The sequence below is a fragment of the Camelus ferus genome, chromosome 26 (genome assembly GCF_009834535.1).
Source record: "Camelus ferus isolate YT-003-E chromosome 26, BCGSAC_Cfer_1.0, whole genome shotgun sequence".
NCBI classification, from domain to species: domain Eukaryota; kingdom Metazoa; phylum Chordata; class Mammalia; order Artiodactyla; family Camelidae; genus Camelus; species Camelus ferus.
This window is the reverse complement of record NC_045721.1, coordinates 3556494-3571030: the sequence shown is the minus strand read 5'-3', so window position 1 is coordinate 3571030 and position 14537 is coordinate 3556494. Positions and strand designations below refer to the sequence as shown.

Here is a 14537-nt window from a genome sequence, read left to right as displayed (position 1 = left end):
ATTGCCAATCTGATATCCTCTTTTTTTCTCGGGTTCATTGGGATATAATTGACAGATCACATCATGTAAGTTTAAGGTGTACAGTGCAGTGATGCGATACATGTATATACTGGGAAATGATTACTACGATAAGTTAACACATCCTTCACCCCGTGTAATTACCATTTTGTTGGTTTTTGTGGTGGTAACATTCACGATTCCTCTCTAAGCAACATTCAGGTTGCAATACAGCATTGCCGACTACGGTCACCACGCTCTAGGTTAGAGCCTCAGAACTTGTTTCTCTTGCAGCTGAAGTTTGTCTCTTTTGACCAACATTTTCTCCTCATTTTACCCACCACCCTGCCTCTGGCAACCAGCCATCTACTCTGTTTCTATAACTTTGGTTTTTTCTTTTTCGTTTTTTAGATTCTACCTAGGAGATAGATAACACAGCATTTGTCTTTCTCTGTCTGATTTCTCTCACTTAACATAATTCCCTCAAGATTCATCCACGTTTTTGCAATGGTAGGAAACCCCAGGGGCTCATAGGCGGGTGGGTTTCTTGATGGAGTCCGTGAGGTGGGGCGTAGGATCTGTATCCCTTTAATGCCCCCCCCCCCCAGAGCCCTGTTTGATACCCTCCCCAGCCCCGCAGCCCGCCCTCCTGCAGCACACCTCAGTATTTCCGATGATGCGGTGAGAAGGAGGTGGGTGTCTTTGCAGCATTTGTTGCAGCCGGGGAAGCCAGGCCCTCACTCACTGTCCCTCGCGCGAGGAATCACAGGCTGAGAAGGTCCCCCCTGGCACTGAGCTGCGCTGGGGAAGGGGCGATGTGGTTAAAGTGACATGAAATTCTCACCCTCTTCAATGCATCCAGTCTTTTTTTTTTTTTTTTTTTTTTCCGCTCCAGTGGTGTGCTGGGACTCCCACAAAGGCGCTCTTATCCACGGTGGTGACTCGTCTAAATCAATGTTCATTGGGGGAAAGGGCAGAAAACTCGTATTCCGCCACGATGGTGATGTTGCTCTTGCCTTTCTCTGATTTCTAGCAAGTGAACTATCTTCTCTGTGTGTGTGTGTGTGTACGCGTGTGTTCCTGCATGCTCACTGCTCCTGTTCCTGTTTTGTGAAATGCATGTCTTTCCTAATTTTTCTAAAAGTCTTTTATCTTTTAATTGTTCCTTTTTGTGTATATATATATATATATATATATATATATATATATATATATATATTTATTGAAGTATAGTCAGTTTACAATGTTGTGTCAATTTCTGGTGTACAGCATAGTGCTTCAGTCATGAACATACATGTATTCATTTCTTTTACTTATTGCTTTTAATTCTTTTATTTGTACACTCTGGAGGGTGATTTTTGTTAGTTATATATTGCAAATGTTGTAGTTTGTCTTATTCTACCTTTTGAAAGCAGAAGTTCTTAATTCAAATATAGTCAAAGTATCATTTCTTTTGTAAAAGGCTATGTTTTAGAAGGTCTTGCATAAGATATTATTTCATAAGCATAGGTCTTAAATATATTTTTCTACATTTTCTTCTGAAATTGTCTTTCATATTTCAGGCCTTAATACACATATAATTAGATAATTCATTATAGTTGTAATAGTTATATTATAGTTACACAGTTTTAATAATTAAAGAATAATTATCTATATAGAGGATGACAAAGGAAACAAATTTGATTTCCCTTCTGTGAACACTCACTCTTCTACACTATGAGCACAGTGTTACAGCAGATTTTCGTAGAAGATGGGATCTGTTTCCAGGCTCCCTGTTCCGTTTCACTGCCTGTCTGTCGCTCCCCACTCCAGTACCATCTGTCTTAAGGGAACTACAGCTTCCTGGTGTTTCCCGTTTTCAGGGAGAGAAAATGCCCCTCCCCTTGCTATTCTCCAGGGACGCCTTTCCCATCTTTGACCCTTGCCTTTCGTGTAAACATAGAATCAGCTTGTCAAATTCCAATAGAAAGCCCGTTAGGAATTTTTCTCGAATTACATTAAATCTGCATATTAATTTGGAGAAAAATGACCTGAATTTGATATTACATCTTGCCCTTCTGCCTTATAATCCAGGCAGGTGGAGAGGCGGAGACCAGCGTAAACACATTAACCTGCTCCCCTCAGACCATGTCTTTATATCACTGGGGATTCTTTTGTCCCATGGCCTGAAATTTTTCCAAACAGAAAATCTTCTGTATGTGCATTTCTTCTCTTAGATATTGATGCTGAGTTTTCTTGTCCATGAACAAGGATTTTTCTTAAATTTCTTCAGTTTCTTTCAAGATAAAAGATTTAGGTATCTTCTGCTTTATTCATAGCTACTTTCTATTTTTGTTTTGAATATGTTATCTTTTGATTTAACTAATTCCTGTTTGTTCCTGGTTTATAGAATGAAATCGATATTTAATATTAACCTTGAATCTAGCAACTTTGATAAACACTCTTATTAATTTTCATAATGATCTGTAGATTACCTGGGTTTTCTATGTAGAAATCGTATTATCTGAGAATAATGTTGTTTTATTTTTTCATTACCAATACTTATAACTTATTTCTTCTAATTTATTTCTTACTCTTTATGCTAGGACTCCTAACACAGTGTTGAACAGAAGTGCTAACACTTGTTTTCTTCCCCATATTTTAAAAGACTGATTTTTATATTTCAACATTAAGTATACTATGTACTATAGGCTTTCTATGGATTCCTTTGCTCAGTTTAAGGTTGTTACCTCCTATACCTAATCAGTTAACATTTTTTGCTTGCTTGTTTTAATCATGAATGGATTATTTATACCTATCGAAAAATTTTACATCAAAATTATCTTACATCTATTGAAATAAGCATTTGCCTTTTCCTCCTTAAATAGGACAAGTTGGTTAAAACATGAAATTATTGCCAGTCATTACCGCTTCAGCAAAAATTTTACATAGTACTTTGCATAGTATTTTTGTGGGAACAGAGCGCCAGCTGGGAAGGATTGAGAAGTGGGGTCGAGAGAAAGGTCCAGCACATAAGACGCTGTTGCAAATGAGCAGAGAGGATGTGACAGGACTCAGAGGCCCTGAGAAAGCCCTGAGATGGATGGAAGGTGTGAGTTTCCTGAGCCCAGGGGGCTTCAGGGCAAAGAGAGATGGAGGACCAGAGACCAGGTGTGATGGTGGGACAGGTAAATCGATGGTTTAGAGATATCATTATTTAGGTCTAATAAAAAAGATGTTTCTTTTTTCCCAGAAACAAAGAGACATAGACAGGAATCTGGCTAAGAGAAACATGCCAGGTCACAGGGGGACCCCATGGAGTAAAGAAGAGAAAACAACCTTCAAAAATTGATGAAAAGAAATTTATCACAATGTGAGGATGCGCTTCCTTATACACAAGTTAATAAACTGTGGAATCAATTACTCCCACACATTGGCTTAGATTCAAAACTAGCTGTGCAGACTGATGAGTGCAGCTCAGTGAGCCTGTATGTGAGCAGGTGTGACAAACCCTGGACAGGAGACCCTCCGCTCTCTGTCCTTTGTTGACTCTACAGAACTTTTCATGAGCATCCGTGGCTTCAGTTTCCCTCTCTTCTGAAAGTCTTGAGAGAGGAAGTTCTTTCTCTGCTTTTCTCCTTTCATCTTCCCACATTCGCTCAAATATCACGTCTGTTTAAAAATACTAATTTTTTAAAGATGGCCTTGATCTCTTTTTTTGTGGTTGTTTTTAAGTACAGAGGAGGGAAGGACCACAAATAGAAGAAGGGCAGCATTTGGAAGAGTTTAACACTTCTGCAAGCGCCAGCGAGGGGGACGACAGAGGGAACGTTCCTCCCTCTCCTGCTGCTGTGTTCATTCCAGGTTTCTGTGAGGATCAGATAGAGGAGGCGGCCCCAGGAGGGCGGCAGAACACAAGCACATGGAACCAATTGCTTTTTTTGCCTGTAGTAAAGTTCACGTTTTGATTGCTTCTGCAGATTATGCAGATCCAGACGTATTTTATGCAGTCATCCGGATCTTCTTGTCTGGGTGAGTATAGTTCAACTGTTTTCTTGCATGAGGCATCCATAGCATTTCCCAAATTCGTGAAGGGGGAAACAGACAGAAGCTTCCTAGAATAAGAAACACACCGAGTAACCCCTTGCTAACAACATAATCACCTAGACGCACGCTCGGATGAAAGGAGACCTCTGCATGAGAAGTAACACGGAGAGGGTAAAATTTAAGTTAGAGCAGTTGTCTTTACACCATCACTTTACATTCATTTGTATTCACCTTTCTCAGGAAGCCACCTTGATGACAGAGGGGAAAAAGGCCCAGTGTGCCACCCACAAAGCTCTGTCATTTATACCCACTCTCCTCCTTGTGATCAAGGCAGATGGCGGCACAGACAGTAGCTTAAAGGCTTCCTCCTAACATGCCTGGAATAGCTACCCCAAGACATTTTATTCCCATTCCTGGGTCCTCTTTGGTCCCATGGCCTGCAATTTTTTTTCAACTAGAGAACTCTACTCTTAGATACATTTCTTATTTTATATACATTAGTCATACCTTGACATGTTTTAATGAGATTGCTTTCCTATTGACTATAACTGAGAGAAATGAAGTTTTTGTTTTTGTTTTAATGGTGAAAAGTGAAAGGTGGCTGGAGTGGATGGAAGAGGTGAAACATGTGAAATACATTGTGTAGATATCATGTAGATATCATCTAGACACGATCTAGCTATCGTCTGGAGATCATCTAGATATCTCCTGGAGATCCTCTACATACCACGCAGATGTCATCTAGACATCATCTAGCTATCTCCCAGACATCGTCCAGATACCACGCAGATGTCATCTAGACAACATCTCGCTATCTCCCAGACATCGTCCAGATACCACGCAGATGTCATCTAGACATTATCCAGCTGTCATCTAGAAATCATCTAGAATGCCTTCTTGACCACTAGGATGTGCCTGAAGTCCTGTTGTTATCAAGAGTCTGAAGCTGTATCTGGATGTAGCAAGACTCATGCTGAATACCAACATCAGTAGATTTATTGATTTGCTGGTACATTTAGTGCTATATTCCTTTGGTGCAAGAAGGGAGTGACAATGTGTAGTAAGCATTTTCTCTAGGTTGGGTAGGTCTATAGTGTGAGACAGTCTAAAGGGAGGCTAGCCTGGGTGAAGATCCCTCACTGTAGAGAGTGAAAGCAAGATGGTTTTGAGAGAGTAAGTCCAGAGGAATGGGTACCTAGTTTATGGGGAGAAGAGAAAGAAATGGTGAAAGCAAAGAAATGGAATTGAGAGTGTGTCTCAGAATTTAGCCTTTCCCTGTGTACCCTTCACTCCCAAAACCCCCACGAAGGATTATCTACCCTGTAGAAGTTTTCTTGCTCTCTGTATATTTTGCTTGTAGTCAGGGTCAAGAGAAAGATCTGATGGTAGAATAGAGATTCTAGCAACAAATATTACATAAAACATGCAGACAGGCTTTGGAAGGAGAGGAGAGGGGAAGGAAAAAAAGGGGCCATTTCTTAAACATTTTAAATAGACTAGAATTTAGGAGGCATCTAATTCTGAAGAATCTCTTTGTGCTTCCCTTTGCTCTGTGACTTTTTATTCGTTTCTACTGTTCCAGTAATAAATTACCACAAATTATCAGCTTAAAACAATGCTCATGTATTATCTCGCGTTCCCATAGGCCACAAGTCCAGGTGAGGTTGGCTTGGTTCTCTTCTGAGGGTCTCAAAAGGCCCAAGTCAGGGTATCTGCAGGACTGAGCTCTTATCTGGAGAATCTGGGAAAGAATTCACTTCCAGGCTCATTCAGGTTTTTGGTAGAATCAGGTCTTTGTGGTTTTGGTACTGAGGTCTCCTTTTCTTTCCTGACAGAATCTGCTTTCAGCTTTCCATGCCCCTTGTCACATGGCTCCTCAAATCCAGTGACATCACTTCAGATCCTTCTACTAATTCGGATTTCTCCTTCTGCCACTAGCCAGAGAAAACGCTCTGCTTTTAAGGTCTTGTGTGATTAGGTTAAGCTCACCTAGGTAATCCAGGATTACTTCGTATGTTAACGTCATTGGTGAGTGGCCTTAATTACACCTGCAAAGTACCTTTTGCCTTGCCATATAATATATCATATCAACAGACATGCTATCACATAATGTTAACAGTTCTAGGAGTTAGAATGGGAGTCTTGGGAAAGCATTTTTAGAATTCCTATCATAATTAGGCACCAGAAAGTGACTTCATGTTCATTTAAATAAGTTCTGGGATAAGATGCATTTTATCTGTGATCTACATAAATGCCTGCATTCTGTTTCTGATCTCAAAAATACATATCTCCCATAGCTCACCTAAGAGGCCAGTATCAAATCCTAAATGTACTGATGGCCAAAAACATCTAGATTGTGGAGAGTCCCCAGGGGGGTTGTCCTGAAAAATCTAAATCTGCTCCTGTGATCTTGATTTGCCCTGGTTTATTATTTTTCTTTACTTCTTTTAAAAATTGTTCTCACTTAGGGGAGTTGAGAAATTCCACCGGTTAATGAAGCATAGTCCCTTTATTTCTCATTCATGTTAAATTTCTCAGGGAAGTTATCAGCCCCTGTGGGAAAAAAAATGTCATCTCATTTCCTTTTCTTTTTTTTTTCTATTTAAACTTCCTCTTTTCTTGAGTTTGCTAGAAATATGCTACAAAAAAGGCTAAAAATAACCTGGCCGACAGAGATTTGAAAGGAAAATAATTCCTTTTCTTCACAAACAGCAGTTTGAGTCTTAGAATGCATGGGAGCAATTACTGAGCTGCTCAGGAAAACCTGATTTTCCTTCTTCCAAATAACCTCATCACAGGGGGAGGAGATGGGTCTTCAAAGTAGGCGCCTCCCTTTTATTTTTATTTTTTAACTTTCCTGCTGTTTTTTCCTCTATTGCCTTCTTTTAAGCTGGCCAGGTCCTTCCAAGAAAGAGACTTGGATTTACATATTCTAGATAGACAATATCTAATTATAGCATGCTACTTTCTCATTCATTCATTCATCAAATGTTTAGCGAGTGCTTGCCGGATGCCAGGCACAGCTCTAGGTGCTGGGAAATGGAGCAGTAAAACAAAACGGAAACTTCATTCCCGTGGAGCTTATATTTTGATCACGGGAGACAGATAACGAATACATAAAGATAACAGAGGCAAGTATCCCACTAAATGTGTCATAGCAAGAAGTGATACAGGGAGATATAACGTAGGCCATGGCACGTTACAGAGTGTTGGGGTGGTGGCTGAAATGTCTTAGCTATTTATTGTGATCTGTGAATGCCACACTTTTAAGGGATGTTTAAGCCACTATCAGAAGGTGAGGAGTACGCCACCCAGGCATCTATCACAGAGACCCTGAGGTGGGAATACATTTGGAGGAAGAGCTGTACTGAGTCCAGCAGTGTCTGCGTGGAGTAAACGTGGGGAGAATGAGAGATACAAGTGATGAGGGGACCAGAAGTGGGTAGAGGCCCCTTGACTTCTTTTCTGAATATGATGAGCAACTCCAGCAAGTTTTCAGAAGAATGACATGAGCTGTCTTAAGTTTCAAATGATCACTCCAGCCTTTGAGTGGGAAATAGAATGGGCCAAGGAAGGCACTTTAGAAGCTACAACTACAATTCAGGGTGGTGGCTTGGACTAGGGTGGTGGCAGTGGAGCCCTCGAGAAATGCTCAGTTCTGGATGTCGACTGAAGGTAAAGTTGACAGGATCTGCTGTTGGATTGCACGTAGAACACAAGAGAAAGAGGTCAGCCAGAGAGGACTCTAAGGTTTGCAGCCAGATCCAATGAAAGAATGGAGCCGCCATTTTGTTTTCTCTTACAGTGGAGACTCTGAGAGGAATGAGTCTGGGAGAAGGAGAGGAATTGAGAGGTCATTTTGGGACATATCTGTTCCCATGGAGATGTCCAGTAGGCAGTTGACTGGACTATAGGGGAGAGGTCCAGGCATAGGTGCCAATTTGTCAATAGTCCTAATATAGTTGACTTGTAAATCCACGAGGCTAGATGAGATCACTTGGGAAGTGGAAGCAGTGAGAAGCCCAAAGACTGAGTCGTGAGAGGGTCCAGCACTTAGAAGTGGTCATGAACAGAAGAAGCAAGAGAAGGGCACTATATAAATCATATAATATGAGTAGAAAGTGGCTACGCAAGACCATCAACAGGATTATGGAGAAAAACCTGAACAAGCGTGATCATTGTGTTTGGTCCACTTGCCACGCAGTAGCTGTCAGGGCTTCCATATTTCTGCCCCATGAAATGCTGTTTAGAAATCCTATTGGACCAGTACCCTGAACTCTGACAAGTCACCAGAAATTTCTGGAATCCATTAGACTCTTAACTTATTTTCTGTTTGGGGGGGGAGGTAATTAGGTTTATTTACTTACTCATTTATTTTTTTAACATTCTTTTATTGAGTAATAGTCATTTTACAATGTTGTGTCAAATTCCAGTGTAGAACACAATTTTTCAGTTATACACGAACATACATATATTCATTGTCACACATTTTTTTTTTTGCTGTGGGCTACCACAAGATCTTGTATATATTTCCTTGTGCTACACAGCACAATCTTGTCTATCTATTCTACAATTTTGAAATCCCAGTCTATCTCTTCCCACCCCCCACCCCCTTGGCAACCACAAGTTTGTATTCTATGTCTGTGAGTCTATTTCTGTTTTGTATGCTTTGTTTTTGTTTTTGCTTTTTTTTTTTTTTTTTAGATTCCACATATAAGCAATTTCATATGGTATTTTTCTTTCTCTTTCTGGCTTACTTCACTTAGAATGACATTCTCTAGGGACATCCATGTTGCTGCAAATGGCATTATGTTGTCAGTTTTTATGGCTGAGTAGTATTCCATTGCATAAATATACCACATCTTCTTTATCCAGTCATCTATTGACGGACATTTAGGCTGCTTCCATGTCTTGGCTATTGTTAATAGTGCTGCTATGAACACTGGGGTGCCGATGTCTTTTTGAAGTAAGGTTCCTTCTGGATATAGGCCCAGGAGCGGGATTCCTGGGTCATATGGTAAGTCTATTCCTAGTCTTCAGTTACTCATTTTAATGGAGGTACGGGGGATTGAATGCAGGACCTCATGCATGCTAAGCATGTGCTCTACCACTGAGCTAAAGCCTGCCCCTCATCCATTTGATTCTTCCAGGAGCTTTAGGATGTAGGTACATGTCAGGGGCACTGAGACTCAGAAGGGTTTATACAAAGTTACAAAATGATGAACTGGAGGGAGCAGAGATTACAACACACTCCGAATAACATGATAAAATGGCTAACAGTTATCAAATGCTTAGTATTTTCCAGGCACTGAGCAGGTATTATTTTAATTAGTTCTCACAACAACCCAATAAGGTGGACACTAATATAACTCGGATGAGGAAACCAAGGCTCTGAGAGGTGAATTAACTCCGTCAAGGCTCAGAGTTACTAAGCATCAAAGCCGAGAGTAAGTTCCGTATCTGCCGCAGATGAACCCCTCTCTCCTAACAGCTACAGCATCTTGTGATCTTAGACGCAGAATCCTCCCCACCACGCTCTTCCTGCGTGTCTCCTGCCCAGCTTTCTGTGCCTAGTCTGTTTCTAGAGTGATATTCCTCCACCTGCAAAGGCCATTCAGTGAAACCATAGAACAGACAACCCAGAACAGCTCCAGATGAAAGCAAGAGCATTTCCTACCACAGGAAAGTATTTGGAGAAGGTCATGGACATAAGCCAAGCCGTCTGTCTGCAGCTCTTGTCTGTGCGTGATGTGTGTGTTTCCTGCTCTTGAGCAAAAGGACTTTTAGAATTACAGGAAGAAGGTGAGACAGCAACGAAAGCCTGATATTTAAGCCGACCACAACATCTTGTTCCTGGCAATAAGAGGAAGACAGAGTCTGTTCTTTAGTAAAAGTAGAAATTCACATCTGGGGATGTTGGGAAATGAAACTAGAAAATTACAAGTTTGGGGTATGAGTTCTGGTTCCCCAACTCTCTAACAATGTCACCCTGGAGACTTAGTGCCTTGAGTCTTTGTTTCCTTAGCTGTAAAATGGGTTTAAAAATGCCTGCGTTGACCTAGTCCAGAGAGGACAAATGAGAAAATGGATGTGACTGTGATGAAGAAACTGTAAAGGGTTGTAAGTACAAAGGTGATGTGATCTTGGTGCTGCTGTTTCTGTCTCCTTGTGGAGTCACCCACATACACTCCGTGATTGTTCAAGACCCTGTAAAAAATGAGACAGGCACCCCAATGTTCACAGCAGCACTATTTACAACAGCCAAGACATGGAAGCAACATAAGTGTCCATCTACAGATGACTGGATAAAGAAGTTGTGGTATGTATACACGATGGAATACTACTCAGCTATAAAAAGAATGAAATCATGCCATTTGCATCAACATGGATGGACCTAGAGATCATCATATTAAGTGAAGTAAGTCAGATAGAGAAAGACAAATATCATATGCTATCACTTATACATGGAATCTAAAATATGACACAAATGAACTTATTTACAAACCAGAAATAGACTCACAAACATGGAAAACAAACTTATGGTTACCACAGGGGAAAAGAGTCGGGGAGGGATAAACTCAGAATTTGGGATTAGCAGATATACATTACTATATATAAAGTAGCTAAACAACAAGGTCCTACTGTATAGCATAGGGAACTATATTCAATATCCTGTAATAGACCACAGTGGAAAAGAATCTGAAAAGAATATATATATAATATATACTTTAACATATATATGTTGACATATATAATAACATATAAATATATAAATGTATATAATATATAATATTATATATATATATATATCTGAATCACTTTGCTGTACACCAGAAGCTGACAAAATTGTAGATCCACTCTACTTCAATAAAAAAAATTAAATTAAATTAAAAAATTAAAAAATCAGACAGGGAAATGAGTAACAGAGTTGGAGGCAGAGAGATAGGGACTCAGAGACAAAAAGATGAAGAAATGGAATCAGGGCGACAGAAGAGGAGAGAAAAGACGAGAAGAGAGGAGAGAGAAGGAAGGAAAAACCACGCAATCTGAGCCTCAGTTCCAGTCCTTCCTCATGTCCTTGGCTGTAGCTTCTGGTGACCTGCAGAGTTGTGTTGTGTTCTCTTTGCTACCACACTTAGTATTGACACCTCCAGCCAACAAAGTATTTGATAAAGGCATTTCCATGAAGTCAGGTAGTATTTAGAACTGAGAGATTAACACGAAAGCTGTTATAGTTATAACTGTTTTAGGGAAGGGCAAAGATTGTGTGTGTGTGTGTGTGTGTGTGTGTTATTTTCAAAAGTCTACTTGTGGAGTTACAGCTGTCAGGCCATGAAGGCTGAGATTAGCAGAGGGAGGGAAGAGCACCTTCCAGAGCCCCCATATTAATTATTCCCATTGATCAGCACTGATAACATCTTTATAACTGAATCTTCCCAATGAATATATCCTAGGACCAATGCCAAGGATTCCTCTCTAAATATCTTGTACTCCTCTGGAACAATCCTATGAACGAGGAAAGAGAAGGGCTGGTCTGTTCTGAGGCTGGGGACAAGCTGATGTTTTAGTGTATATCCCACAAAGGTAGCCAGTCTCTGGCCCCGAGGCTGCCATTGAAAGGATGTCGGCTTTCTTCTTCAATGTTTGTTTCCATATCAGAAAGTAGACTCCTAACTCCAGCTCCCACTTCTTCTCTCTGACTCTTGTTCTTGCCTAGGTGGAAGGATAACCCAGCGATGCCTGCGGGGTTGATTTATGAAGGCGTCTCCAACGAGCCCCTGCGATACTCGGGCGGGAGCACCGCTCAGAGCACAGTGCTCCAGGCCTTTGATGAGTTCTTAGGCATTCATCACAGCGAGGAGAGCGGTAAGTCAGACATTTTTCTCTCTTTCTCTTTTTTTCCTTAACAGGGAGAAAGGACAAAGGTGTTTTTACCAATCGATAATCGATAGGTTATGAGTGTCAAGTCAATTAAGAGCAGAGCTGATCTGAAGAGTGGGTTTTTATTTCCAAATCTTAAAACATGGCTCTGTCTCCAGCTGTTCCCTGTAATTTGGTTTGGCTCCTTAGGTGGTAGCTTCCTTACTCTAAAGTGGAGGAGAGAGATCTGGAGATGGAAGGCTATGACGCTATGTTGCCAAGTCTGGATTTAGTTGGTGGTGGGGCTGAGCTTCTCCAGTGCAACCCCTGCCCATAAACATGATGCCGCCTCAAGCCAAATCTGTGTGGACCCAGACAGGGAGCCTGCCATTGACAAACTTGAAATCGCTCATTTCCTTACTGCCAGCATCAAGCCAAATTTCCTTACTGCATCGAGACAGCTGTGATACAGACTTCCTAGTAGAGAGTTTTCCAGTTGGATTAGGAAAAAAAAAAAGTGGCTAGAACGTGATGACCTAGAGTCCAGTCTCATTCACAAAAGCCAGCTCTCTGGAACTAGTCCACTTTTCATTGACTTCTGATTTGGTGATATTAGTAGTTGACCTACTCTGCGTAATAGGAATCCTAGAATGGATTTCTTCTAAATAATCTATCATCTCTCTGTATTTCCTATAAATATCTGTTGACTTGATTTTTAAACAACTTGACTTCAAGATGCTGTTACTGGAACACATGCTCACTCTTTATCTCTTTGCTCTCAGAAACTCAATTTTTTCTCTTCCTTAGCACTCCCTCCAAAACACAGCACCCAGGAAACAATATTCAGTGGCATATTTATTTAGCTCAGCAGTTTAAGGCTTCACAGCTTCCATTTGCAGATAACCTTCCCAGTAACTGGCAAGATGTTCTGCCCACATTTGGCGGATGATAAATATTTAGACACTGATTGATTAGATCTATTTTCAACTTCGTTACCTGAGACAGGCTCCTTTTTCCCTTCCTATCTCCAGTCAACCCTCAGACATGTGCATTTTAAGTATCTGAAGTTTACAAGCCAGCCTTCCTATTAGGATGAGAGCAACAGCTTTCGCTGCATTGACGTCTGCAGAAGCAGACAGACTCTCTTATCTTTGCGTGTGGTGCTACGTACAGCATTGTTCTGCTTGGTTTCTTTCAGCTGATTTTCTGCACAAGATGAGGGACTACATGCCTCCTTCCCATAAGGCTTTCATAGAAGAAATTCACTCTGCTCCTTCACTGAGGGACCACATTCTGTCCTCCGGAAATGGCCAACTTCTGGCAGCCTACAACCAGTGTGTGGAGGCCCTCGTGGCACTGCGCAGCTATCACATCGCCATGGTGACCAAGTACCTCATCACAGCTGCAGCCAGAGCCAAGGGCAGGAGGCCAAGCCAGCTCCCAGGGCCACCTTGGGCCTTAGAAGAGAGGGGCACAGGCGGAACTGTGGTTCTGAGATTCCTGAAGAGCGTCAGGGATAAGACCTTAGAGGCAATCCTCCACCAAAGCGGTTAAGAGGCTGCCTTCTCCCCAGCAATGCAAACCCAGCCAATGCATGTCTTTCCTAACCCTCTTCCCCACTGGATAGCAGGTGAGCCTGGAGAATGAGGACCAGGGTTCTTCCTGGGAGACTCTCAAAGGGACCTCAGCCCTGTTCACGTCCTTGCTCCATAGAACATCTTCTTCTTTGTTGAGAGCTGTTGGTCTTCACAGAGGAGAATTTTCGCAGCCAGAAACCTTTCTTTCTCTACCTGATCACTGGTTAACAGCTTCGGATATTCCCTCAATCAGAACCCCCACCGAGGAGCCAGGTGTCTCCCCTATTCTGTTTGTGAAGTGCTAGAAAATCAACCTAAATTTCAACAAATCAAATAAATTTGCTTGTGACAGATCACCTTGTTCACGTCTCAAAAATTAAAAAAAAAATGCATGCATGCACTCATTCACTTACCAACTTAGGAAGTTCTTTCTGAGGACTGGCTTAGGGCTCACAGCAGGGACTCCAGCCCTTTTCTCCCTGAATGTGCAGAATCTGGGGGCAGAAGGTTGAAAGTGCTCAGTGGGGATGTGGAGGAAAGAGGCAGCTGACAAGCAGACTCCGAAATCACCAGCATGAAGATGGGTAGTTAATGACATGGGAACAGGTGAGACGTTGTCCACGAGGTTCACAAATTTGTACATCTGTTTTAGTTTCCTTCTTTATTTTTAGAAGAACCATTCTTCCTCCTTGCACTGAATGTTTGTATTTGTAAAATGAATGAATTTGGAGTAGGAAACAAACTAACTTCCCTGATGCTCAAACTGTTTGCCGATTCTTTCTGACTAAGAAACCCTGTGGTTGGCTTTCTCTCCATTACAATAGTTTTAACCCAGAGGCTGTGCTCCAGGAAGAAGGTAATGGGCTGATAATCTCAGAAGAATGGACAGCCCTTCCGTGATTCCCCGATGACCCAAAGGTTAAGGGGAAGGTAGCAGCCCCTGTAAAGAGCCCTGGTTGTTACCACCTTTTCTGGTCCATCCAGTTTTTCTATAAAACCTAATACCCAACCCCAAGTCAAATTCACATGAGGCACGAGCCTGCTGTGACTCCCTCTTTGCCTGGCAAAGCAAGGAAG

The 14537-nt window shown here is 41.5% G+C and overlaps 1 protein-coding gene across 3 annotated transcripts in view; it reads left to right on the top strand.

Moving 5' to 3' along the window:
* The window catches only part of IDO2 (indoleamine 2,3-dioxygenase 2), a 58734-nt gene extending 44921 nt beyond the window's left edge, over positions 1 to 13813 (top strand). For all 3 annotated transcript variants that reach the window (XM_032468693.1, XM_032468692.1, XM_032468694.1), the window contains 3 exons: positions 3957 to 4008; positions 11741 to 11889; positions 13082 to 13813. In XM_032468693.1, coding sequence (XP_032324584.1) covers positions 3957 to 4008; positions 11741 to 11889; positions 13082 to 13437 — 557 coding nt within the window. In that variant the 3' untranslated portion in view covers positions 13438 to 13813. The remainder of the gene's footprint in view (positions 1 to 3956; positions 4009 to 11740; positions 11890 to 13081) is intronic.
* Positions 13814 to 14537: the final 724 nt, after the last annotated feature.